This window comes from Balearica regulorum, chromosome 28, assembly GCF_011004875.1.
Source record: "Balearica regulorum gibbericeps isolate bBalReg1 chromosome 28, bBalReg1.pri, whole genome shotgun sequence".
In the NCBI taxonomy this organism is placed as follows: Eukaryota; Metazoa; Chordata; class Aves; order Gruiformes; family Gruidae; genus Balearica; species Balearica regulorum.
The window spans coordinates 896,354-919,760 of NC_046211.1; the positions used below are offsets into that span (position 1 = coordinate 896,354).

A 23,407-nucleotide genomic window follows, 5' to 3' on the forward strand; every position below is an offset into this window, starting at 1 on the left:
TTCCCGGGACGGTGACCTCGTCCCCCCCCGTCCCCAAGGACCCCCCAGCTCTGGGGGCACCCGGGGGGGGGGGTGCAGCTCACCCTTCGGTGGGACAAGGCTCGTCACCCGTGTCCCCTGGCCGGCTTGGGGCGTCCTCCTTCCTCCTCCTTCCTCCTCCTTCCTCCTCCTTCCTCCTCCTTCCTCCTCCTTCCTCCTCCTTCCTCCTCCTCCCTCCTCCTCCCTCCTCCTCTCCCAGGGAATACCCCTGCGGGGGTTAGGAAACCCCTCCTGTCACCGAGGTCCAGAGAAGGGGACAGCGGGGGGGGGGGGGGGGAGGCAGCGGAGGATGAGGAGGAGCTGGGGTGGGGAAGGGCCTGGCTGTCCCATGGGTGCTGCCCCCCCACAGCGTCCCCCACCCCAGCCTGTGCCCCCTGCCCTGTCCCCCCCTCCCCAGACCCGGTAATGTCCCCCGGCAGCGTCCCCCAACCCCACGCAGTGTCCCTGAGCCCTGGCAGTGCCCCATGGCCGTGTCCCAGCCCCACAGCGTCCCCCAGCCCCGCAGTGTCCCCAGCCCCATGGCAGTGCCCCACGGCAGTGTCCCCCAGCCCCATGGCCGTGTCCCCAGCAGTGTCCCCCCAGTCCCCAGCAGTGTCCCCCAGCCCCATGGCAGTGTCCCCAGCCCCACAGCAGTGCCCCACGGCAGTGCCCCATGGCAGTGTCCCCAGCGGTGTCCCCCAGCCCCACGGCAGTGCCCCACGGCAGTGTCCCCAGCCCCACGGCAGTGTGTCCCCAGCCCCACGGCAGTGCCCCACGGCAGTGTCCCCAGCGGTGTCCCCCAGCCCCACGGCAGTGCCCCACGGCAGTGTCCCCAGCAGTGTCCCCAGCCCCACGGCAGTGCCCCATGGCAGTGTCCCCAGCAGTGTCCCCAGCCCCACGGCAGTGTCCCCAGCCCCACGGCAGTGCCCCATGGCAGTGTCCCCAGCCCCACGGCAGTGCCCCATGGCAGTGTCCCCCAGCCCCACAGCAGTGTCCCCAGCAGTGTCCCCCCAGTCCCCAGCAGTGTCCCCCAGCCCCATGGCAGTGTCCCCAGCCCCACGGCAGTGCCCCACAGCAGTGTCCCCAGCGGTGTCCCCAGCCCCCGGTGCGGTACCGCTCTGCAGCGCTGCCCCTCCGCCCCTGCCGCAGCCGGTGCCGCCGCCGCCCGGCACAGCCCAACCTCCCGCTGCGGCACGGCCCGGCCCAGCACCCGCACAGCACCCGCACAGCACCCGCACAGCACCCCCCACAGCACCCCGCACAGCACCCCCACAGCACCCCCACAGCACCCCGCACAGCACCCCCCACAGCACCCCCCACAGCACCCGCACAGCACCCCCCCACAGCACCCCGCACAGCACCCCCACAGCACCCCCACAGCACCCCCCTACAGCACCCCCCTACAGCACCCCCCTACAGCACCCCGCACAGCACCCCCCACAGCACCCCCCCACAGCACCCCGCACAGCACCCGCACAGCACCCCCACAGCACCCCCACAGCACCCCCCCTACAGCACCCCCACAGCACCCCCCCTACAGCACCCCCCACAGCACCCGCATAGCACCCCGCACAGCACCCCGCACAGGTCCCCCCACAGCACCCGCACAGCACCCTCCACAGCACCCCCCACAGCACCCCGCACAGCACCCCCCACAGCACCCGCACAGCACCCCCACAGCACCCCGCACAGGTCCCCCCACAGCACCCCGCACAGCACCCGCACAGCACCCCCCCTTCCCCGGGGCCGGGGACCCCCCCACCGGCCCCGGCGCCAGGGCTGAGCCTGTGCCCACCGGCTGGGACCCCCCCCGCACATCTGCAGCCTCTGCCAGCTGCCAGCAAGACCCAGCAGGGTCCTCTTGCCCAGATGTGCTGGTCCCCAGCTGTGCCAGTCCCTGTGCACCCTGATGTCCAGATGTGCCGGTCCCCAGCTGTGCCAGTCCCCGTGCACCCTGTCCCCCAGCTGTGCCCGTCCCCGTGCACCCAGATGTGCCCAGACACTCAGAGACGGGCTGAGCTCTGTTGGGGTCTTTATTCACTGGGACGCCGACAGCTGGGACCCCCCGCACCCCAAAAAAAGGGGGGGGAGACCCCCCTGGGGAGGGACCATCCAAGGACACGGGGGTCCGGCGGCTGTTATTGCTCACAGCACCCAGGCAGCGCCTGGCACCGGCGGGGACCGGGGAACCCCCAAACCTGGGGCAGGTCGGGCAAGGTCCGTAGGGAAAAGCGCTGCTGGGAGGATGAGGAGGGAGCAGGAGGAAGATGCAGCAGGGGGGATGCCGGCTCCTGAAGGGATGTGGGGTCGTGCAAAGTTTCTGCCAACGACAGCAATGGAAGAATCGTCATGTGCTCGCAGTCATCAGTAGGGTTCAGAGTGAACGTTGCCACCGCCTGCACGGGGGGGGGGGGGCCCATGTTGACACAAGAGCAGCCGGGCAGGGACAGAGCGGCCGCCCAGGGTGGTCCCTTCATGGGGGGGTGTCCCCGAGGACGCCGGGAGTGGGACCCAGCCATCCGGGTGCCACTCTGGCTCGGGGGGGGGGGACACACACGACACACGGGGGGTCCCTAACTGCCCGGCTCCGGGGCCACGCTGCTCTGGAAGTTGGCCAACTGCCGCATCTCCTCTGTCTGCATCGAGTGCCGGCGCAGCAGCTTGCGGCGTCCCTTGGGCGAGCCGGGGGCCGGGGGGCCGCGGGGGCCGGGGGGGTGCGGGCCGGGGTGCAGGGGGGGCAGGAAGCCGGCCCTCCCCGGGGCCAAGGGCTCCAGCAAGAGGGTGCCGGAGCCGCGACGCTCCAGCAAACCGGGTGGGCGCCGGCGGGCGGCCGGGGGGGACTCGGCAGCCGGCAGCGGCATGGCCGATGCGGCGCAGCGTCGGCCTCGCCCCGGCGATGGAGGCGGCGAGCCGGCCCAGGGGTGCCCCTCCATTTCGGGGGGCTCCCAGCGAGGCGGTTTGACCCGTGCCGTTTCGGGGGCCGTGTTCCGGCGTGCCAGCGGCTGCGGGCAACCGGGGGGCACCCGCTCGGCCCAGGCGGCCCCCGGCAGCCCCGCCGCCTCCCGGCCCTCCACGCTGTGCCGCCGCGGGCGCCCGCCCAGGCTCAGCCCCTCCATCCCCGCCACCAAACGCTCGGGGGGTCCCCGTGTCCCCTCCGTCCCCGGGGCCACCAACCCCCAGGGCTCCGAATTGAGGCGCTTCAGCGGCCGCCCCCGGGCGCGGGATGGCTCCGGCACGGCGGTGACCGGTGCCGGCGGTGGCGGCGGCGGGAAGCAGAAGACATCCCTCTCCTCTTCCTTCTCGCTGCCGGCTGGCGAAGCCGCCGTCCGCACCTCGATGTCGGAGGGCGACATGCAAAGCGCCGGCGAGCGTTTCTCCTCCAGCCCCGGCGAAGGCGGCGAGTTTAGGTATTGCCGCGTGGTTTTGGTACCCGAGGGCGAGGTGTCGGTGGTGATGATGATCACCTCCTTCCCTTGGGCTTTGCAGGCGTCCAACAGCACCTGCAGCGTCTCCCGGTCCCCCCGGTTAATGGCGTAAACCAAAGCGGAGGCTCCGGCGTAATCGCGGGCGCTGGGATCGGCGCCGTGAGCCAACAAAACGGCGGCTACCGCCGGGCCGGCGCGTTCGGCGCAGGCGTGCATCAATGCCGTCTTGCCCGTCTTATCGGGGATGTTGGGATCGGCGCCGTTTTCCAGGAGGTACCGCACCATGCGGGGCTGCTCCAGCGGATCGGCGTAGCCGGCCCGGCACGCGGCCATCAATGGCGTCTGCCCGGCGGCGTTGCCCTCGTTGATGTACGCTCCCCCTTCCAACAAGAGCCGGGTGAGACGAAATTTGCCCTGTGCCACGGCTCGCAGCAACGCCGAACCGTCCGCCGGTAACATGGTTAAACCGGGCGGCCCGGCGGCACCGGGAGGGCGGCGGACGGGGCTGGGCATCGCGGCGCTTACGGCAGCGGGGATGGCGGGTGGCTGCGCTGGTCGGGGAGCGTCGCCCGCTCACTGCAACGGGACACGGCACACGTTGAAGCCCCCACCTCGAGCCCCCCAGGATGGGGCAGTCCCAGCTCCCTGCCTCAGTTTCCCCGGCTGGGTCCCACGGGGGGACGGTTCCCGCGGATGCCGCCGGCCGCTGACGGCTCAGCCCGCGGTGCCCCGAGTCCCCTGGGCCTCTCTGCCGCTGGGCTGCGCCCACCTGCCTGCACCGTCCCCTGCCTGCGTCCCCCTTCCACATCCCGGTGCCGCTGCCTGTTGCCCCCCCGCACCCCGTTACCGCCCTTCCTGCCTCCCCTGCCTGTACCCCCGTACCCCATCTGCCCCGTCCCCTCCCATACTCCCCCAAATCCCCTTCCTGCGCCCCCTCCTCGTAGTCCTCCCCCCCGCCCGTACCCCCCTCCTGTCCCCCTTCTCCATCCCCTGCCCGTACCCCCACCCCTCCCGCATCCATCTTGTCCTGCGTCCCCCCCTGCATCCCTGCCGGTCCCCCCATCCCTTCCTGCATCCCTGCCTGCGCGGTTCCCATGGTGACCGCGGCTCATCCTGCTCCTCAGCTCTCCGACCAGCCAGGAAAATGGGGGAGAACCCCCCCCGCCCCCCATTTCCCCCCCAGTTCCGTCCCCCCCCCCCCCAGCAACACACCGGCCCCACCGCGCCTGGGCCTGGCGCTCGGGGCTGCACCCTTCCCCCCCCAGAGAAGGGCCCCCCCCCCCCCCAAGCTCAGCCCCTCTCTCCCCCATCCCTCCATCCCTTCTGTTACCATGGGAACCGCAGCCTGGCATCCCCCAGCGCCTGGTCCCGCGCCCAGATGCCCCGGGGATGGCGGGGTCGGGGACCAAGCCCGGTGGCCGCCATCCCGGCCCGCCGCCGGCGTAGCGGGGCGGGGGGGGGGGGCGGGGGGGGGGGCCCGGGCAGGGGAGGTTATTCGGAGAGTCCCCCCCCCTCCCGCATCGCTATTTCTGGCAGCCGCCGGCGCGGGGAGCGCTGGACCGGGATGAATCACCCGGCGGCGCAGCCGGGAACGAACCCGCTGCGCTGAGCTGCCGGTGCGGGGGTGCGGGGGTGCGGGGGGGGGAGGAGGAGGGGGAGGAGGAGGAGGAGGGGGAGGAGGGGGAGGAGGAGGGGAAGGACCCGCCGTGGGGCCCGGCCCGGTGGGGCTGGGGGCCAAAACCCAGCGGGGCTGGGGGAGTCACCCCGGGCCGGGGGGCTACGGGGGGGGCTGCGGGGCTGGGGGGGGCAGGGAGCCTCTGCACCCCCCTGGTTCCGTCCCCGGCCCCGTCCCGCCGTTACCGCCCCCCCTCGCCGCTCCTTCCCGCCCCAGCCCCGTCCCTCCATTCATCCCTTCCTCCCTCCATTCATCCCTCACGCCTTCCCTCCGCCCCGCCCCCTGGCCCGCCCCCTCCCCTCTGACTGGCTCCGCCTCCCGCGAATCAGCGCGGCGCTGCCGCGCACGCTCCGCCCCTTTCAGACGTTACGGAGTCGCAGTGGCCCCGGACGCACGTGGAGCGGCTGCGCATGCGCGGTGTGAGGACCGGGACCGGGGCGGGGGGGGGGGGGGGACACCGGGAGGGACCGGGGGGGGACGGGGGGGGCGGCGGGACCGGGCTGGGCCGCGGGGGCGGGACGGGAGACCGGGTGGGCTGCCCCGTGTCCCCCCGCGTGTCCGTGTCCCCCCCCCGCCCCGTGTCCCGCGTCGTGTCCCCCCTAAGTGCCCCCCCGCCCCCCCCCCCGTGTCCCCGTGTCCCGGGGGGGCTGCCCCGTCCCCTCCCCACGCCCCCCCCATACCCCGTGTCCCGGGGGGGGGTCGCCCCGCGTCGTACCCCCCCTCCACGTCCGCTCGTGTCCCGGGGGGGGCGGCCCCACAGCTCCCTGTGCCCCCCCGGACGCTGCCCCGCATCCCCGCTGCCCCCCCTGCCCCCCCCAACCCTCCCCAGCACCGGGGGGCTGCCCCCCTCCGAACACGGGGGGCGTGGGGGGCTGCCCCCCATTTATCCCCAGGCCCCCTCTGTGCCCCCAGCGCCCCCCCGGCCCCCCCCCAGCCATGGCGGGCCGAGCCCGGGGCCGGGGTCGCGGGCAGATGACCTTCAACGTGGAGGCGGTGGGCATCGGGAAGGGGGACGCGCTGCCCCCCCCCACCCTCCAGCCCTCCCCCCTCTTCCCGGTAAGTCCTGGGGGGGTTTGGGGGGGTCCCCCTGGGGGGGGGGTGTCCCCCAAAGGGGAGCTGAGCGCGGCCGAGCACTGACGCACTCGCCACACGTGTGTCCCCCCCAGCCCCTGGAGCACCGGGCGGCCCCGCTGCCGGGGGGGGAGGAGGGGGAGTACATGCTGGCGCTGAAGCAGGAGCTGCGGGGGGCCATGAAGAACCTCCCCTACTTCGTCAAGCCCGGGGCGCCCCGGAGAGGTACGGGGGGGGCTGGGGGGGGCTGGGGTGTGGGGCCCCCCCCTCAATCCTCCTGCACCCCCCTTTGAACGGGGCGGAAAGGAGGGGGGGGTGCCTGCCCTGTGGCCCCCGTCCCGCTGCCCTGGGGGTACCTCACCCCCCGACACCCCCCGACACCCCCCGACACCCCCTGACACCCCCAACACCCCCTGACACCCCCAACACCCCCTGACACCCCCTGACACCCCCTGACACCCCCCGACACCCCCTGACACCTCCCGCCTCGGGCACCCCCAGATATCGAGCGCTACTCAGACAAGTACCAGCTCTCCAGCCCCGTCGACAGCGCCATCGACTGGAACCCAGGTGGGGGGGTCGGGGGGGGCTCGGGGGGGTTTGGGGGGGTCGGGGGGCTCGGGGGGGCTGGGGGGGCTCGGGGGGGCTGGGGGAGCTCGGGGGGGCCTGATCCAGCCCTGGCTCTGCCCCCCCAGACTGGAGGCGGCTGCCGCGGGAGCTGAAGATCCGGGTGCGGCGGCTGCGGAAAGGCAGTGAGTGTCCCCCCCCGTCCCCCCCTGTCCCCCCCCCTGTCCCCCCCCGTCACCCCCGTCCCCCCCCGGGGTAACGCTCCCCCCTGCGCCGCGCAGGGACCGCCATCCTCATCCCCAAGTGCAAGCAGCGGGTCGCGCTCGACAAGGAGGAGGCCATTAAGAAGCTGGAGGTAACGAGGCCGAAGGCTCGGCGGACGTGGGGGGGTCCCCGCTAGGGTGACCCGGCTGGATTTTGGGGGCCCCCCCCCCCCGCCCGGGTTGACGCTGCAGGGGCTCCCTGAACCCCCAGAGCCTGGAGAAGAAGGAGGAGGAGGTGACGTCGGAGGAGGAAGAGGAGAAGGAGGAAGAAGAAGAAGGGAAGGAAGAGGAGGAGGAGGAGTACGACGAGGAGGAGCACGAGGAGGTGAGGGGGGGGGACGGCACCCCCCTGGCAGGGTGGGGGGTGCTGGGCAGGGCACCCTGACCCCCACCCTGTCCCCAGGAGACCGACTACATCATGTCCTACTTCGACAACGGGGAGGACTTCGGCGCCGACAGCGATGACAACATGGACGAGGCGGTTTACTGACCCCCCCCTGCTGTCACCAACCCCCCCCCAGGGACATCGGGGTCCCCTGTCACCACCAACCCCCCCCCAGGGATATCGGGGTCCCCTGTCACCCCCTGCCCTGATGTCGGGGTCCCCTCTTCAGTCCCCCCCCCCCCAGAGCACTGGGGTCCCCTCTCAGTCGTGTGTGTCCCCCCCCCCGGGACACTGGGGTCCCCTGTCACCCCCCCAGGACATTGGGGTCCCCTGTCACCAGCCCCCCCAGATGCCCGGGTCCCCTGTCCCCCCCCTCCCCAGGACACCCAGGTCCCCTGTCCCCCCCCCCCCCAGCCTGCAGGTGGCACTCGTGCTCCAGGGACGGAGGGAGGGGTGCGACACCCCAAGGTTGGGGCACCCCAGGGTGCTGCCAGCTGGGGCGGGGGCTTGGGGACACCCTGTTGCCGCCCCCCCGCCCCCCCCCCCCAATTGGGGGTGTCCCAGGGGGCTCCCGAATCCCTGTGGGGGTGTTTTGGGGGGATGACACCCCCCAGCCTTGTCCCCAAGCCAGCGGTGGGTGGGATTGTCCCTGGTGGAGGCGACGATTTTAGGGGTGACGGGGAGGCCCCCCCCAAACTCCCCCCCCCCCCTTTTTTCTGGCAGCTTTTTAACATTTGGGATTTTTTAACCATTTTGGGTGGATTAAAGTTGATTTCTGTATTTCCAGCTCGTCTTGTCCCGTGGCCTCAACGCCCCCCCTGGGGATTTTGGGGGGGGGGTGGATAATGGGGTTCCCAGGCTCCCCCCCCCCCCCCCCTTTCCTTGCTGGGTACGCGAGGTTTGTTATTGTAGGGTTGTTTGCTAAGGGCGGTTGTTATTGTAGGGTCTCGTGAGCTGATTGTAAACAATGCCTTGTTATTGTAGGGTTGCCGCAGTGGGGGGGGGACGGACGGGGACGGGGACGGACACACACAGACCTGCCCTAGGCCTGGGAGGGCTGGGTGCACCCATGGGTGCAGGGAGCAGCTGTTTGGGGGTGCCGTGCCAGGCCGGCAGCTGGCGTCGCCCAGCTGGGATGGGTGCCCGGCGGCACCCAGTTTTCCACCCCGGCACCCACGTTTGCTCACGCTCGGGCACCCTGCCGGTCCCGGCCATGTGTGGGGCCGGCACGTGGCACCCACTGGGTGGGGGGGGTGCAAATCCCCAGCTCCTGGAGTCAGGGGATGCAGCAGGGCCGTGTCCACGTCCCCCTGTTTTCCCTCTGGGCTCGGGGGGGGGGGGTGGCACCCCAACCCCCCCCCGGGCTTTCCCCAGCCTGGATTAACCCCTGGGGTGCTGGGCTCCAGCAACGTGGGGTGCAGGGGAAGGGTTGTGCCTCTGGGGGGGGGGGGGGCAGCGGGGTTTGAACACAGCCCCCCCCCCCCCCAACCCCTGCACCCCAACCCCTGCACCCCCCACTTGGGGCTGGTTTAGGGTGCTGGGCTGAGCCCTGCCAAACTCATTGCATGCACCGGCAGTGAGAAAAGCTGCGGGGGGGGGGGGGGAAGTGTTTTGTGCGGGTGGAGGGGGCAAGGAAAGGACAAGGCAGGGCCGGGGCGGGGGCTGTTCACGTGAACCTGGTGATGGGGAAGCGCCGCCCCCGCCCCGGGCAGGGTTACTGGTTATGGCTGGTTTCAATCCCTGAGTAATTAAAAAAAAAAAAAAAGAAAAAAGAAAAAAGCCAAACAACCCCGAAAGCAGCAGCTCAGCAAACCCAACTCTTCTGCCCTTATCGGCCGCAACCCCCCCCGGCCGAAAGCAGAGATGTCCCTGAGCGTGGCCGGGCCATCACAGGACTCCAGGAGGTGGTGATTTCTCAGCTGCAGCCCCCGGTGCTCCCGCAGGGCAAAGGAATAATCCCGTGGGGGCGAGAGGGTGGGCAGCAGTGCCCCCCCCCCCCCGGAAGGATAAAACCGGGCTGGAGGGGGGGGCTGGGGGGAGCCACCCCAATTCCCTGGAAAAGGGGGGGGGGCTGGTTGTACTCCCCCCCCAGCCACCGGCCTTGCTCCTGCCTCAGTTTCCCCGGTGCCGTGGGGCCTGGTCCTGCCCGGCACCGGGGAAACGCAGGCCCCGGGGGGGGGGGGGCTGGTTTTGGGGTCCCACAGTTTGGTCCTGGGGGAGGTTTGGGGTGTCGGGGGGGGGCAGGAGGGTTGAGGGGTGCTGAGTCACACCCCCCCCCCAATCCAGGCTGGGCCCCCCCCAGCCCTGAGGGGGCTGCACCCCACAGAGTGCGGGGGGGGGGGACACCCGGGATGGGGACGGGGGACCTGCCGGGGGGGTGGGGGGGTGTGGGGGGGTGTCCTGACCCCCCCCGGGCGAGGGGGCCCTTTCACCCCGGGCTGGGCCCCCCCCCCCCCCCGGGCGTTTTCCAGCGAATCCGGGAGGATTCGGGGAACCGGGAGGGACCCGGCGGCCGCAACCCCCACCCTGCTGCCGGGAAGTGCCCGGGGAAGCCGCAGGGTGCGGGCAGGGGTGCGGGCAGGGGTGCGCACAGGAGTACGGGCAGGGGTGCAGGCAGGGGTGTGGGCAGGAGTGCAGGCAGGTGCAGGCAGGGGTGTGCACAGGAGTACGGGCAGGGGTGCAGGCAGGGGTGTGGGCAGGAGTCCAGGCAGGTGTGGGCAGGAGTGCAGGCAGATGCAGGCAGGGGTGCGCACAGGAGTACGGACAGGGGTGCGGGCAGGGGTGCAGATGGGTACGGGCAGGAGTACGGGCAGGAGTATGGGCAGGGGTGCGGGCAGGGGTGCAGGCAGGGGTGCAGGCAGGGCTTGGCGCTGCCCTGTGGGGCCGGGGAACGCCGAATGGTGCCAAACCCCACGGGACGTTCCAGGCCGGCTGCCCCGCACCCCCTCGGGGCCGTCCCCGTCCCACTCCCGGGGCGCTCGCTGCTCCCCATTGTCCCCCCCCCACCCCCCCATCCCCGGGATGCTCCAGACACCCCAGTTTGTCCGGTGACCTTTGGCCGAGTTGGGCGCAGCCGGGAAGCGGGACGGGGGCCAGCGCAGGCCCCGGGCCAGGAGCCGCTCGCTGCACCGGGGGGGGGACGGGGACCAGGGAGGGGGACCGGGGGGGACGGGGGGGTCATCCCGGCTGGGATGGACCGGGGGAGCAGAAATACCCCCCACCCCCCCAAAATGACCTTGGCAGGAGGGAAAAAAAAAATAAAATAGGCAAAACCAGGCAAAACCAGGCTGAAAATACCCCCCGGGGGGGTGGGGGGGGTGAGTGGGGGGTCAGGATGTGGCCCCGTGGTGCTGGGGACAGGCCCAGCCCCAGCCACCGCGACTGCTCAGGGCGGGGGGGGGGTTACGGGGGGGTTTATGGCCCTAATTTGTTTAATTGGGGCTGTAAAATGGGGCTGGGTGGGGTGGGTGCGGGGCGATGGGGGGGGGGGGGTGTCCCCAGGGAAAACACGTGTTTGGGGGGGGGGGTGTTGTTATTGTAGGGTCTCCAGGGCGGCCGCCCCCCCTGAGCCCCCCCATCCCGGCTGTAGCCCCCCCCCCCAGCTCGGCTCTTTCTGCCCATACTTGGCCTGGAGCGGGGCTGACCCTTCACCCACTTGGCGGGCACCCCGCGGGCTGGGCGCCTGCCCCGGCCAGGGAAACTGAGGCACGGGGGGAGCCGGGCGATGGATTGGGGGGGGGGGGGGGGGGGTGTTATTGCCCCCCCCTGTTTGAGCATCGCACCCCTGGGGCTGCTCGGGGGGGGGGGGGGCGGGGGGTGAACCCACCGTGGCGTCGTGTCGCGTCGCCGGCCGGCGGCATGGCTCGTACCGTGAGGAGCCCGGCGCGCCAGGGCCGAAGGAGCCACCGGCTTCCTGGCGATAAGGCCGGTACGTGCCGAGCCGGTGCTGTGCCGCGCCGGCAACGGGGAGATAAGGGCAGGCGGCGGGGGGGGGGGGACAAAGGGGCTCCCGGTGAGGTTGGCCGAGGCGTCGGTGGCTCTGGCAGGATGGGGAAACTGAGGCACGGCGGAGCTGCGTGGCGGTGCAGGGGTGGCCGGAGGGGACCGGGGGGGGCCCCGTTGCTGCCGTGGGGCTCCGGCCCTGCATCCCCCCCTCTGCTGTCGGGTTGGGGGGGGTCACCATAGCCCCCCCCCCCCCCCAGGAGCGAGCGGCGGCGGGTGCCAAGTCGGGGAGGGGTGAGGGAGCGGAGCCCTCTGCCAAGGTCGGGGCCGTTCCTCGACACCGTGGCGGGCGCGTCAGCACCCCGTCCCTTTTTCCATTAACTTTCACCTACATCCCCCAAAAAAGGGCCGGAGGAAGGGGGCTGTTGCCACAACAGAAGACCCAGCAAGGTGCCGATGCCGCGCGCGGTTTGGCCGCCGGCTGGAATTTCCCACCCCGGGGCCCGGTCCTGCTCGGCGTGCCTCAGTTTCCCCTCCCGGCCGCGGCGTTCACCCTGCTCCCAAAGGCTGCTTTTTCCACCCAATTTTGTTTTCTCACCCCCGAGAAGCGTCACAGGTGGGTCTGCTCCCACCTCAGCCGGGCCCGGTGATGCCGCAGCCGGGAAAAAGGCTCGGCAAAGCTCTGCCCGTGCCAGACCGCAGGTGCTTTGGTGACTGGGGCCGACAAAACGGGGCAAAACCCCTCTTTTGAGTGATAATTGCTCCATCTGGAGAGCACAGGGTGGGCTCCGCTTCCTCACCCACCAGAGCCGCCGTTTGGTGAGCGGCATCCGAAAACCACCGGGCAGGGAAAGCGCTGGTCTGCTCCGCTCCCCATCAGCGGCTGCCCGGTTAACGAGGTGGGTGCACCCCCATCACCCCAGGGACACCCCACGGTACCTCCGTCCTCCTCGCCGCCCCCCGTCCCCCCCCCCTGTTCCCCAAGAAGTTCAAGGCCAGGAGTCTCGCCAACCACCTCTTTATTAAAAACATCGCCCACAGTACAAAATATAAATCGGTTTTTCTTCCCCCCCCCCCCCCCCCCCCCCAAAAAAAAACCCCTCACATACAAAACAGTAGAAAAGAGATCGTTACTACTCGTTTCCACCGAGGGGGCAGGCGCTTTCGTAAGCGGCTGGACGAAGCCGCCGCGCGCCGCGCTCCATCTCGGTGAGGCCGAGGAGAGAGGGAGCGGCGGCGCGGCGGCAGGACCACCTGCCCCGGCTGCTGCTGGGCAGCTCGGAGACGGAAAGCGTTTGTAAGTCAAGAGGAACTCCCTGCCGTAGGAGAGAACGGGTTCTGTCACGATCCTCGCACGCTCGGGTACGTTATCGGACACGAAACCCACCAACAGGTTGCGTCCGTCCCGGAAGACGGCGTTAATCAGATCGAAGGCATCACAACGGCCATTTCTGACATTAACTTTTTTTTTTGTTTTGTTTTTTTAAAGTCTCTTTAGGCTGGGATGTGCCTAAGGGTTCGTAACCGAGGTGTTCGAGGCCTTTATGCCTCCCCTGCTCCAAGATTCTCCTGCCAGTTTCCACATAAGCACCGTGGCAGTTTGGGTTCGAGCACTATTTTTTTGGAAAGCCTTGGCCGTATGCAAAGTCCTCAGCCAAAGGCCCGAGCCACACCGGGATTTCTCGGCACAGCCGGCACGCGAGGGAACACACAACTCAAAGACACTTCACCGCTTCTTCCACGCTGGCCGAGCGGAGCCTCGCCGGCCCTTCGAGCGGCCGCTCCTCCCGCTGCGGGGGCTGCCGGAGCGAGCCCCGTGCTGCCGCAAAGTTTCCAGGGCGGCAGATTCAGAGTCCAGATTAAAAAAAAACAAACAACAAAGCGGGGCAGTAACTTCGGACTCGGCGCTCACTGCACGTTGTTGTTAGCGATGCAGGGGTCCACCTGGGAGAGGAACCAAAGAGCGCCCTTAGATGGTTAGAGGTTTAATCCCACGCCTAAACTCGCCCCGTCGCTCTCCTCCCCGCCGCTGCCGGCACCGTTTCTCACCTCGGTGTAGGTGGGCGGCGGCATGAACTTGAACTCTGGAGCGTACATGAAGATGGGGCTGTCGAAGCTGTCGGGATCGTCCAGGAGAGGAGTGGTGGGGCTCTCCAGGCGGTGGTCCTCGGGAACGATGTCCAGGTAGCACGGGGGTGCTGCGAGGGGTGGAGGACTGGTGAGCTCCCCGCTATCGCCCGTGTTCCCCCCACGACACCCCCTCTTCGCCCCCCCCCAAGACTTGTGTGCGGGGGTCACGACGGTGCCCACCGAGGGCCGCTCGTGGTCACTCACCTTCTGGAGCATCGGGGAGGTTCAAATCCACCCAGCTCATTTCGGAACTGGTCTGACTGGCCATGCTGGAGCTGCGGCTACCGATGCCCGAGCGGCTGCCGATGACAAGGGGCAGCTCCAGGATGATCTTTTTGGAGCCTGGGACGCTGACGTAAATCTGTGAGGGCAAGAACCAGAGGTTTAGGGGATGTCGGGAACCAAGGGAGGACAGAGTTTACCCACCGACGGCCACCCAAGCCGCTCACCTGCAGGAAATACTCCACGCGCAGAATGTTGCAGCCCAAGATGGACGGTTTGAGCTTCTTGACGCGGATGGTTTTGCCGCGCCAGGACTCGGACATGCCCGAGATGATGTGGTTGCCTCGGACGCAGGAGAGTTTCTGGGTGAACACCTTGGTCTGCCCGTTGGCCAGGTAGGTGTGCTTGGCGACGATGGCAGCTTTGGGCACCACAATGCGGGAACAAGTGTTCTCGAAGTCGGCGTTGATGCAGATCTCATCGCCTGAGGAGGAAGCCACGTTCGACGTTTAGGAAGGTCAGAGCTTTTTCCTTGCCGGATGCCCCTTTCCGCTGTTTAACGTCCCCTTTGCTCAGCTACAGCTCGTCCCATCACCCCGAGAGGGGAGGAGAGGCTCTTACCTTCACAAAACCCTTTCCTGTCGATCTGAGCGCTGACCGACACACGCCCGTCGGGAATGAACATACAGGACACCTTCTTCTCCTTCTTGGCAGCAACCGGAGACTGCAGAGGAACAAGACTGTTACTACTAGGTGAAACCTGCCCGCTGCTCCCATCCCACTCCTTCCTTCCTTCCTCCTGTTTTGCAACAAAAAGTTCAAGTTCCCCATGAGGGCCGAGCAGCCATGGGAAAGCAGAGCATGCGCCTCGCTTTAGCTGTCTTGGTGTAGATTTCTAGAAGTAACTAGGGCTTCTTAAGCACTAAGCACTTAATCCATGCTCAGCAATAAAGCCTATCAGGGGAGTCTTAATGACAGAGGTCAGACTGACCCTACCGAAGGGCTTTTCTCTCTCATTAACACCTGCTACACCCAAACCTCGCTGGAGTAAAGCAGAACTTACCAGCAATTCCGGCGTGTTCACATCAACGGGATCCATCACCTCGAAGCGCTTCTTTATCTCCTGAGTGGGCAAGGACGGGCGCTCCAGGAAGGCCTTCACCCAATAATCCACGCAGCCGTACTTCCCCTTGAAGCTGGTACCCAGAGGCCTGTGGGAAGAGACGCTCGTTAGACTCATCTGAGGCAACAAGAGAGTCTTCTGTAGCAATTCCATTTAATTGTCTTTCAAGAGGCAGCGTTCGTCTCATACTCACCCCTGGGGAAGCTCGAATCCAAATTTGTATTCGTATTTGTTCCCGGGTCTCAGGATTACAGAGCCGTCCCCATCTGGGAGAAGGAAAGGGGAAAGGAAACGTTAGGTGAAGCTCTGTGGTTTTGTTCTTAAGCATGATCCGCTGTTCTGCTTACACAGGCAGCGACGAAGTCAAGCGTTGCATGGGCTTGAGCTGCGTTAGCTGTTTGGCAAGAGCCGCCTACACCTGTCCCCCAAGAGCAGCCCCAGAACCCGGCGTCTCCTCAGAGCAGGGAAGTGCTGCTCGTTTAATCTCACTTCTCCTTTCAACATCCCCATCTGGAGCCAGAACACCGCGTCCCGATGCACTCCGGTCCCTGTTAACCACACCCTACTACTTCCACTTTGTGGGAGTACTGAGCACCCACTTCTCTCCCCAGTTATCTCTTCATCTCCAAGGCTTCGTGTCACCCCCATTATCTCCCAGGACACTTTGCCAAGTCCCTATCTCTCGCCTTCCCTGGAGCCAGCCTAAGGAGGAAGCTCCCGAAGGGAGTTCTCCATGCCCAGAAGAGACTCCTTGTCTCGGGTGAGATCTGCGCTTGCCACTCCCCGACCGTCCCGGGCACCGTCCCGGCACCGTGACACCCAGCCAAGGCCAACTGCAGTACTCGCTGCCTGCGGGTACACACCATCGCTGCCGGCTGTGTGAACCACAGCAACCACACCGACACCCAACGGCTTCTCTACGCTCCATCAGGCAGCTCATCTGGCTTTTTGTTTTAGGCTCAGCAGCCCTCAGCTTTCACACTCTGAACTTGACTTAGCCAAGTCCCCGTTCTTCAGGGGTTTCAGTGCCTTTGCCCATTTCCCCTGAGACTCAGCCACCATCCGAACCTGCTTCCGCCTCGACGCCGAGTCCCCAACAGCAACAAACCACCACAACTCCTCACGATGCAACTAGCCACGGGAACGCAACCAGCACCTCGTTCCGGCCTCCCACCAACAGACCGCTATCAAGCCTCCCTTTCCTCCCCATTTTTACCCAAAAACTCCCTTCTCCCAGCCCCCGATCCTCACCAGTGGGCTGTTCTTCCAGGGTGAGGACATCCTCGAAGCGCAGATACTCCATCTCCTGCTTGCATTGCTGCGGGCCCTTGGCCCAGTTGACTTTGGCCACCCCGCAGGCCAGCACCTTGACGGCGCTGACGCGAGTCACCTCGGCCACCTCCACCAACACTCGCCCGGCCACCTTCTCCCCGCTGCAATAGACCTTCTCAGGCTCGCTGAAGGTCATCAGGAAGGTCTTCACCTTCTTGAACATCACCATGGCTGAGGTGAGCGTGAGGGGAAAAAAAAAAAAAAAAAAACCACTTGCGGGGAAAAAGCAGCGAATGGGCTGCGCAGGGCAACAAGTGCGGGTTGGTTTTTGGGGTGTTTTTTTTTTCCCCCGAAGTGGGAAAAAAATTTAAAAAAAGACCTGAAACAGACTAATTTTAGTCAAAAAGTGCAGTTTAACCTTTCGGTTCCTGGAATTAAGAGGGATACGGGAAGGTGCTCGGCGCTGCAGCCGGTCCGCACCGCTCGCTGCCCTCAACGCTTTGGGAGCGCGCCCCGCCGGCCCCGGCCTTTTATAGGCTCCGTCTCCCCGCCCTCCCCCCGCCCGCGCTTGTTGATGCCAGGAGCTCCACGCCGAGGGCGCGTGGCCAGGCGTGCTGCTCGCGTGATCAGCGCCCCCATTGGTCACCGCTACCTTGTTTACAGCCCTGCCGACCAATCAGAACGCTCTCTGCGGAGCGTGGACAGCGTGTGAAGGAGAGGCGCGCGTGTTCCAGGGAAAGGAGGGTGGAGGGGGGATGGAGTGACAGCGCGGTGGGCCAATGGAAAGCGAGGGTGGGCGGCGGCGGTGGCCAATGGTGAGCGGAGAACAGGATGTAATGTTCTCAGTCAGGAGGGCGGGGGAAAGCCCCCTCAGGGTGGGTGCGTGCCCGGTTCGGGGCTGACTGGGCTGCGGCCGCCTGTACTGGGCGAACTGGGAGGGGGTTGGCGGGGCCTCTGGTGTTCCCCTCACCCCTCTGGGGGGGCTTTCTTCCCCCTTCCTCAGCCCCCCCTCCAAGGGCAGTCCGGGGCCATTTCACACACACCCCACCCCCCCTCTCCCCCGGCCTCCCCTCAGCAGCTGCCTGAGGCGTTTCCTCAGCCCCCCTCTCCTTCCCCCCCCCCCATTATTTGAGGTAAATAAGGTCAGGTTTGGGGTAGAGGGTGAAAGCCTGACCCTGGGGGTGTCTATCTTTGGGTGTCATTGCGGGGGGGGGGGGGCTTTCCATTGCCCCCCCATGACCAGGGATCTGTGCCCCCTCCCCAGCCGCTGTGTTTGGGGGACCCTTCCCACGCGTCCTTCCCACGCGTCCTTCCCAGAAATAGCCCTCTCAACGCACCCTCATACCGCTTCCCCCACACTTCGGGATCCTTCGAGTGTCTTGAAGGGGGGAGGAGGTGAGGGGGAACCGAAAGTGACCAAGGAGAAAATCTGAGGTGAACATTTATTTTTAAGATAGCAATCTCTAGATGTTTCTCTGGTTTGCTGTAGGAAATGGACTTTTTTTTCTTTCTTTTCTTTCGTCAACAAGTTGTGCCATGATCTAAGGGTCGGTAAACAACCACATCCTTCGAATAAACTCTGCCCTGGGGCAGGGCCCTTGTGCCTGTTTTCCAGCCAGGATTTGGGGAGCGGGGACTGCTGTATTGTACCCATAGCAGGTTTTTGACTCAAGAAACCCTCAAGTTTTCCTTCCTGGGTAATTTTTGCTGAGCATACATTCCTCCCTGACAGGCGGTGGCTATTTTGCCCTTGGTTTTAAAAGCTGTTAATGCTTTTACAAAGTTCAGGAAAACATGGGGGAGTGGAGGAAATGGGAAAACAGTATTTTTTTCTGAGCCAGCCAACAAAGCAGGAATGGAAAATGGGGACATCCAAGATCTCCCCACCCCGAACGAGGAAAAGGGATGTGTTTTTGTTAGGAATTGTCTCCCTTGTCCTTTGGAACTTGTTTATCTGTGTGTTTTTGGCACGCACCGTCCTTTTCTTTCTCCGCCGCCCTCTCCTTCCCCCCCGGAGTTAATTCACACCTGTTAGTATAAACCGATAAACCGGCCAGATAAACTGTAGGGCACAAACTGTTTGCCTGCCAAACTGTAGGACAAGTTTCCTTACTGTGAGAGAATTATTTCATAATTAGCAACATCATGGAGGAACGGAACCTTTTCCTGCTGCCTCTGGTCCCGGCAAGCTCGGCCCATTGTTTCGCTAGGAAAAAAAAAAAAAAAAAAGTGCCGGATTAAGGAAGAATTGTGGATTTGTTCTAATTTGGCAAAACGAGGAGAGCTCTCTTTCCAGCCTTGCCAGCTATGGGATATTTGATCCCAAAGCGCCCAGCTCGGATCTGCGCCCAGCATTCCCTCGGGAGCCGTTTGTGCTCTCCCTCTCCGGTTTCCATCGGTACCCATCTTTCCAAGGAAGATGGATCCAGCCTGTGGCTGCTCGCTCTCAGACAGTAGAACGCATTCCAACAATGTCAAAGGACGATCGAGCCCTGAGCCAAAGCTATGGTCCAAGGCACGTTCCACGGCCCGAATCCTTTCCAAATTTCTCTTTATCTGTCAGTCAGCTTTTGCCCTTTGCTCCCCTGACCCCTATCTGGCTGGAAATGCCTCGTCCCTGGTCCTTCTGCAGAAGGAGCAGCTGTAACTTCCTCAGGGCCGAGGCTTGGTTGGCAAGGTTTCCCACGCATGCAGCACCCTGGATTAAGCAAGGCTTTCAGAAAGGCTTCGGGATTTTAGCTTGTGAAAACGAACGCTTCGAAATGTCACGTCTCCTTCGAAAAAAACAAGGGCATAGAAGAGAAACCAGTTGGGTTTTTGGGGCAGAGACCAGCTCTTGGGGGCTTCCTTGCTCCCACTAAGTTATTTTAAGGCATTCACCCCCCCGCCTGGGCTCATTTCCCACGGGGATGGTGGTGCTCGGAGGATCCCTCCAGCCTTGATTGAGAACCGAGGGTGGATGGGGAGAGTGGCCGGAGCCTCGTCCTCTCCCGGCGTGCCTGGCCAAAGGCGAGGGCCGGCAAGGAGAGCGGCATGACTAACGTTATGCGTAGGGGATAACGCGGTTCAGAAGCAGCAGGGTTGGGTTCAGTGAGAAACCAGGCCCTGAGGTGACTCACTGAAAGCTGGGGCTGCTGCACAGGTCATGGAGAAGGAATTGGGTAAGGCAGAAACCGAGCGCTAAAATAGCTTTGAGCGTGGCCACGTCATGCCATGCTAAAAACTGCCCTTCTTCCCACCGCCCATCCGAATCCTGCTTGTGATAAAAGCCTAATGCTGATAAAAGCCTTTTATTCCCCCCTCCCCGATCTAGGTTATCGGGGGCGGCTAGCCATCGTTTCCCAGAGAAGCCATACTCCTCTCGTGGCAAAGCTGTCCTTTGTCCTGTCTATCAGACAACTGGCTGTCACCTCTGAATTGTTCGGAGAGCTGGTGGGTGCCTGCTGGAGGCTGCAGCCCTGGAACTTCTCGGTGCTGTTTTCTTCATTTTTTTCCCCATATATGGTTGCTTCCAGTAAATTCGAGGCGGGGCGGGGAGAGAGAGGGACGAGAAGGGATTCACGATGGCCCGAGCGAAGGGACAGAGTGTGCCTGTTGTACGGTCGAGAGCGGGAGCCAGGGAGGAAAAGGCATTTCCTTTGGTGAGGCTGTTTGTGTACAGGGAAGATAACAAATAAATCCCACGCTGATTGCATCGGCTGCGTGTCGCTGCAGCTGGAAAACGAAGGACTCTGGGACTTGGGTGGCTCCTGGAAAGCCACCGCTTGTCCCACGCTCGGCTTCTCGCCGCTCGCATTTGGCTGTGGCCACGGCAGTGATTCAACAGCAGAAGGACTGCCTGAGGTTTCTAGGTTTGAAGGCAGGCAGTGAAGCAAGGGGAAGCGTCTCCGTTTCAGTTTCTAAATAAACCCAGCAGTTTTGGTGAGGACATTAAGGTTTGTGGTGCCTGGCGTGAGGCAGGGGAGCACAGCACCGCTGGGTTGCTGGAATATAGAGATGTTTCCAGGGATCTACCAGAACTGGGTTGCGAAGCTCTCGGGGCAGATCCCCGTTAGGGGTTTCCAAAATCAGCTTTTTTTTTTTTTTCCCCCCTGCTTTCATCCCCAGCGATGGCTTGTGTCACCGCTGCCTGTGCTTCGTAGTGTTGTACAGGCTGCGTACCGTTTTGAAATGCTTTGTGGCACAGATCGGGATCCATTTTTCCCTTTCCCCATCCCCGCTGAACGGGGAAAAATCCTCTCAGGGCTCGGGTGTGAGGACTTTTCCCCCAGAGCCCCGAGTTTCCCTCTCCTGCCAAGGAGCACGATGTGAAACCTCTCCCTGACAGATGCTTCTTCGCCGCGGTGGGATTTCTTCACTTCTTTTCTGGCCAGATTATGTCTTAACAACAGAGGAAGGGGAAAACCAGAGATAAGTGTCAACTGCCTGTGACAAGAGAATGAACTCAGTTCTCCATAAACAAGGAGGGTTTTGAATTCAGGGTTTGGGAAGTCCCGTGTCTATCATCTGCTCTGGGCAGGAAGACTCAGTTGCATCAGCTCTTTCCTCCGGCTGGGAGAGCGTGACCTCTCCCGGGCTCCCGGTGCACGGCAGGGCCAGCTGAAGCCATCGCTTTCGGCTCCGTTGGCCAAGCCTTCCTCTTCTTCCTCATCTATTTGCCAAATGGATCCGCTAGGTCCTCTTTGCCTTTGGTGTCAGCTGGGTTTGGAACATGTTGTTGTGAGGGGAGGAAAAAGTATCGTAGAGCAAAAGATTTCCTGAGCTTCCATCCCTGCTCTGTCCAGTTGTCCCTTGAAAGGTCCCAGCTGGGGCCGCAGATGCTGAAGAGAGCAAAAAAATAAGGAAAATTTCTTACTTTTCAGCAGCCAGAGCTACCCTGAGGCTGGCAGCGTGTGCGCCTGGGGGCACAGGGTTCCTCACCAGGGGTGCTCCCCGCAAACATCATCACCCCTAATGTAGAGAGCCAGGTTGGGGGGCTAAAATTGGGGCAAGGGGGGCAATCCCCTGCTTGACCTCCTTCACCCTCACTGATCTCAGAGCCAGAAGATGAAACCTTTATGGGAGCATTTTGGGGTGAGGATGGACATCCCCTCCCCTCGGCTGTGAAGCTGGTGACTCCTCCACAGTCCTTCTCATATTTTGGGTTGTGTTGACATCTAGAGGCCTTGCCAGGAACGACACAGGAGTGATTTTTCTTCCATCCACCCGTGCAGGTTGTTTGGATTACACACGCGACACGCTCATGAGACTGGTGATTTCAACTTGCCCAGCCCTAGGTACAAAGTTTAAGAGGAGGCAAGTGAAGCTGCGTTTAAATTTTGGATGCTATGAGCCGATTTCTCGCGTTTTGAGCACACCGCTTGTGTGTTCGTGAAGGTGAGAATGAGTGTTGATCTTTGTGTATTTACAAGAGGAAGGAATGGCTGTAAGAGGCTGATAACTGTTGCGTTTGCCTCTCCATGAGGACAAGGGGAGGGTGGACCTCCAGAGATCTGGCTTCTGTGCATCTGCTGCCCAAATCCCACTGGCAGCGTATTTATTTATTTATTTATTTATTTATTTATTTATTTATTTATTTATTTATTTTCTGTGATTTGAGGTTACTTTTCATGCCAAATGAGGAGGAATGTGAGGAAGCATCCCACACCGAGACGTGCCCATTTTGGCCACTATCCCCGTTCCCCATTCCCTGATGGTGACGCTGCTCAAGGCGTTGGCCATTGCCAACACGAGGAAACCAAATCTAACCCTGAACTTTGTGGAGGAAGTTCTCACCTTGGCCTTAACGTCTCCCTAACAAAACATGCCGGAGTTTGACAGACAACACGCTGAGGAGAGCTGCACGTTCGGGCTGCTTTTAAACCAGCACTGCCGTTTTGAAGACCTGCTTCTGATTTGGACAGCTCTGGTTTGCAGGTTGGAGGCTCGGCATCTCCAACTTACACAGCTGTCTGCCCTCACTGCCGCACCGGGAGCTGGCAAACGTGGCTACCTCTGATGATCGGGCTGGTTTATGACACGTAGAAGCAGTTGGTAATGAAGATTCAGGTTTGGCTACTACACCTCATGCCCCAAGGCCTTGGCGTTTCTCTAACTACTAGAAATCAGAGTGAGACGGGATGGAAGAGGAGCAGAGTGTCCCAGACTTCTCATACCTTCCTGCTGTTGACAACCGCCTACCAGGGCAGGCAAACCCCAGGACTGATCCAAACTCGGAATTCCCTTGCTCCAACCGCCCAGGCTGGGCATCTGGATACAGAATGGTCCAAACTGGGCTTGTTTTTGAAAATGCTGGCCGGTGTTGTCAGTGTCTTTTTTAGCAGGTGACATATGCTAGGAAACTTAACGGCTCGATCCAGAGTCTACTGACGTCAATGGAAATACTCTCGTTGACATCAATGGGACTTGGATCCACGCCTGCGTTCCACTTCTTTATTTCAGACTGCAATCTGTCACGGGTGGAAAGGTCTCTCTTCCACTCACAGACTTTATCATGGCTCTGAAAGGTCTTGCTTCCTCTGCAATCGTTAAGTTGAGGATGTGGAGTAAAGAACATTTTGGAGAACAGGCGCAAGCCCATTCAGCGTTGTGCGCATTCCTTCCGATGTTGCTGGACCCTAGCCAGGCTGCAGCTCAGGTTTAAGCATCTGTGTTGCGTGTAAGGGAGGTGGTGGCCGTGGCTGTGACGTGGCTGTGACTCCCCAATACCCGCCCCGACTAGAGTCGGAGCTTCAGACCTCCGTGAGCTGTTCAGGGTGGTCCAGCTCACCTCTTCCAGAGAGCTCCGGCCAAAGTCTTCTCTTCAAGGAGCGTCTGGACGACGGTCTTAGTCATAGGGTTTAGTTTTAGGTAGTCCTGCGAGGAGCGGGGAGTTGGACTCGATGGTCCTTATGGGTCTCTTCCAATTGGAGATGTTCTGTGATTCTCACGGGCTTTGGGCTTTGTCAGCTGGATGATGTGCGAGGGGTATTGAATCCACCTTTCACAGGTAGACCCAGGGAACTCTGCTTTTCTTTTCTGTGGGAGCAAAGCCCTTGGAGCTAATTCATCGCCCCCTTCCCGGGTGGGAAGTTTGTGAGTAGGTTGCCCTCCTCCAAAGCCCTCACCATGATCCTAAAGGATAATTCTATGCTACATCATCAAATCTAACCGTGATGCTGTTTCTGACAGTCACATGCTATTGAAGAGCCGCTGTTTCTCACCCTGGAAGTGCTTAATCCCATTTCTATAAGGAGCTCCGGCGCTATCCACCCTGCGGCCTGTTTGGGGTTCCTGAGGATTTTATCCCTACGGGGAACATCGCTCCCACGGGGA

General features: G+C 63.6%; 3 protein-coding genes across 4 annotated transcripts; 1 reads left to right on the forward strand and 2 right to left on the reverse strand.

The window, feature by feature from the left end:
• Positions 1-2,041: 2,041 nt before the first annotated feature.
• On the reverse strand, positions 2,042-4,901 carry ANKRD34A (ankyrin repeat domain 34A). Its single transcript, XM_075737254.1, has 2 exons — positions 4,774-4,901; positions 2,042-4,019 (listed from the first exon to the last, which is right to left on the reverse strand). Exon 2 carries the CDS (start codon positions 3,954-3,956, stop codon positions 2,592-2,594), a length of 1,365 nt encoding a protein of 454 aa, XP_075593369.1. The 5' UTR covers positions 3,957-4,019; positions 4,774-4,901; the 3' UTR covers positions 2,042-2,591.
• A 598-nt stretch (positions 4,902-5,499) lies between these two features.
• Positions 5,500-8,190, forward strand: POLR3GL (RNA polymerase III subunit GL). 2 transcript variants are annotated; one of them, XM_075737244.1, is made up of 8 exons: positions 5,500-5,537; positions 6,031-6,174; positions 6,285-6,414; positions 6,691-6,759; positions 6,885-6,941; positions 7,038-7,111; positions 7,231-7,344; positions 7,423-8,190. In XM_075737244.1, the coding sequence occupies exons 1-8, from the start codon at positions 5,529-5,531 to the stop codon at positions 7,507-7,509; spliced, it is 684 nt and encodes a 227-aa protein (XP_075593359.1). In that variant the 5' UTR covers positions 5,500-5,528; the 3' UTR covers positions 7,510-8,190. The 2 variants fall into 2 exon arrangements, with proteins under 2 accessions (XP_075593359.1, XP_075593360.1); XM_075737245.1 differs by lacking the exon at positions 6,691-6,759.
• A 4,158-nt stretch (positions 8,191-12,348) lies between these two features.
• On the reverse strand, positions 12,349-16,604 carry TXNIP (thioredoxin interacting protein). Its single transcript, XM_010308900.2, has 8 exons — positions 16,073-16,604; positions 15,015-15,087; positions 14,762-14,909; positions 14,320-14,422; positions 13,926-14,182; positions 13,681-13,837; positions 13,396-13,544; positions 12,349-13,290 (listed from the first exon to the last, which is right to left on the reverse strand). The coding sequence occupies exons 1-8, from the start codon at positions 16,320-16,322 to the stop codon at positions 13,255-13,257; spliced, it is 1,173 nt and encodes a 390-aa protein (XP_010307202.2). The 5' UTR covers positions 16,323-16,604; the 3' UTR covers positions 12,349-13,254.
• Positions 16,605-23,407: the final 6,803 nt, after the last annotated feature.

Excerpts from the sequence above, each read along its gene's own strand:
- ANKRD34A (XM_075737254.1), bottom strand. The coding sequence starts at position 3,956 with ATGCCCAGCCCCGTCCGCCGCCCTCCCGGTGCCGCCGGGCCGCCCGGT.
- POLR3GL (XM_075737244.1), top strand. Across the intron at positions 6,415-6,690 it reads GCCCGGGGCGCCCCGGAGAG|ATATCGAGCGCTACTCAGAC; the intron begins GTACGGGGGGGG and ends GGGCACCCCCAG. Across the intron at positions 6,942-7,037 it reads GCGGCGGCTGCGGAAAGGCA|GGACCGCCATCCTCATCCCC; the intron begins GTGAGTGTCCCC and ends TGCGCCGCGCAG.
- TXNIP (XM_010308900.2), bottom strand. The coding sequence starts at position 16,322 with ATGGTGATGTTCAAGAAGGTGAAGACCTTCCTGATGACCTTCAGCGAG. Across the intron at positions 13,545-13,680 it reads CCTCCCCGATGCTCCAGAAG|CACCCCCGTGCTACCTGGAC; the intron begins GTGAGTGACCAC and ends CACCCCTCGCAG. Across the intron at positions 13,291-13,395 it reads CGCCGCCCACCTACACCGAG|GTGGACCCCTGCATCGCTAA; the intron begins GTGAGAAACGGT and ends TTCCTCTCCCAG.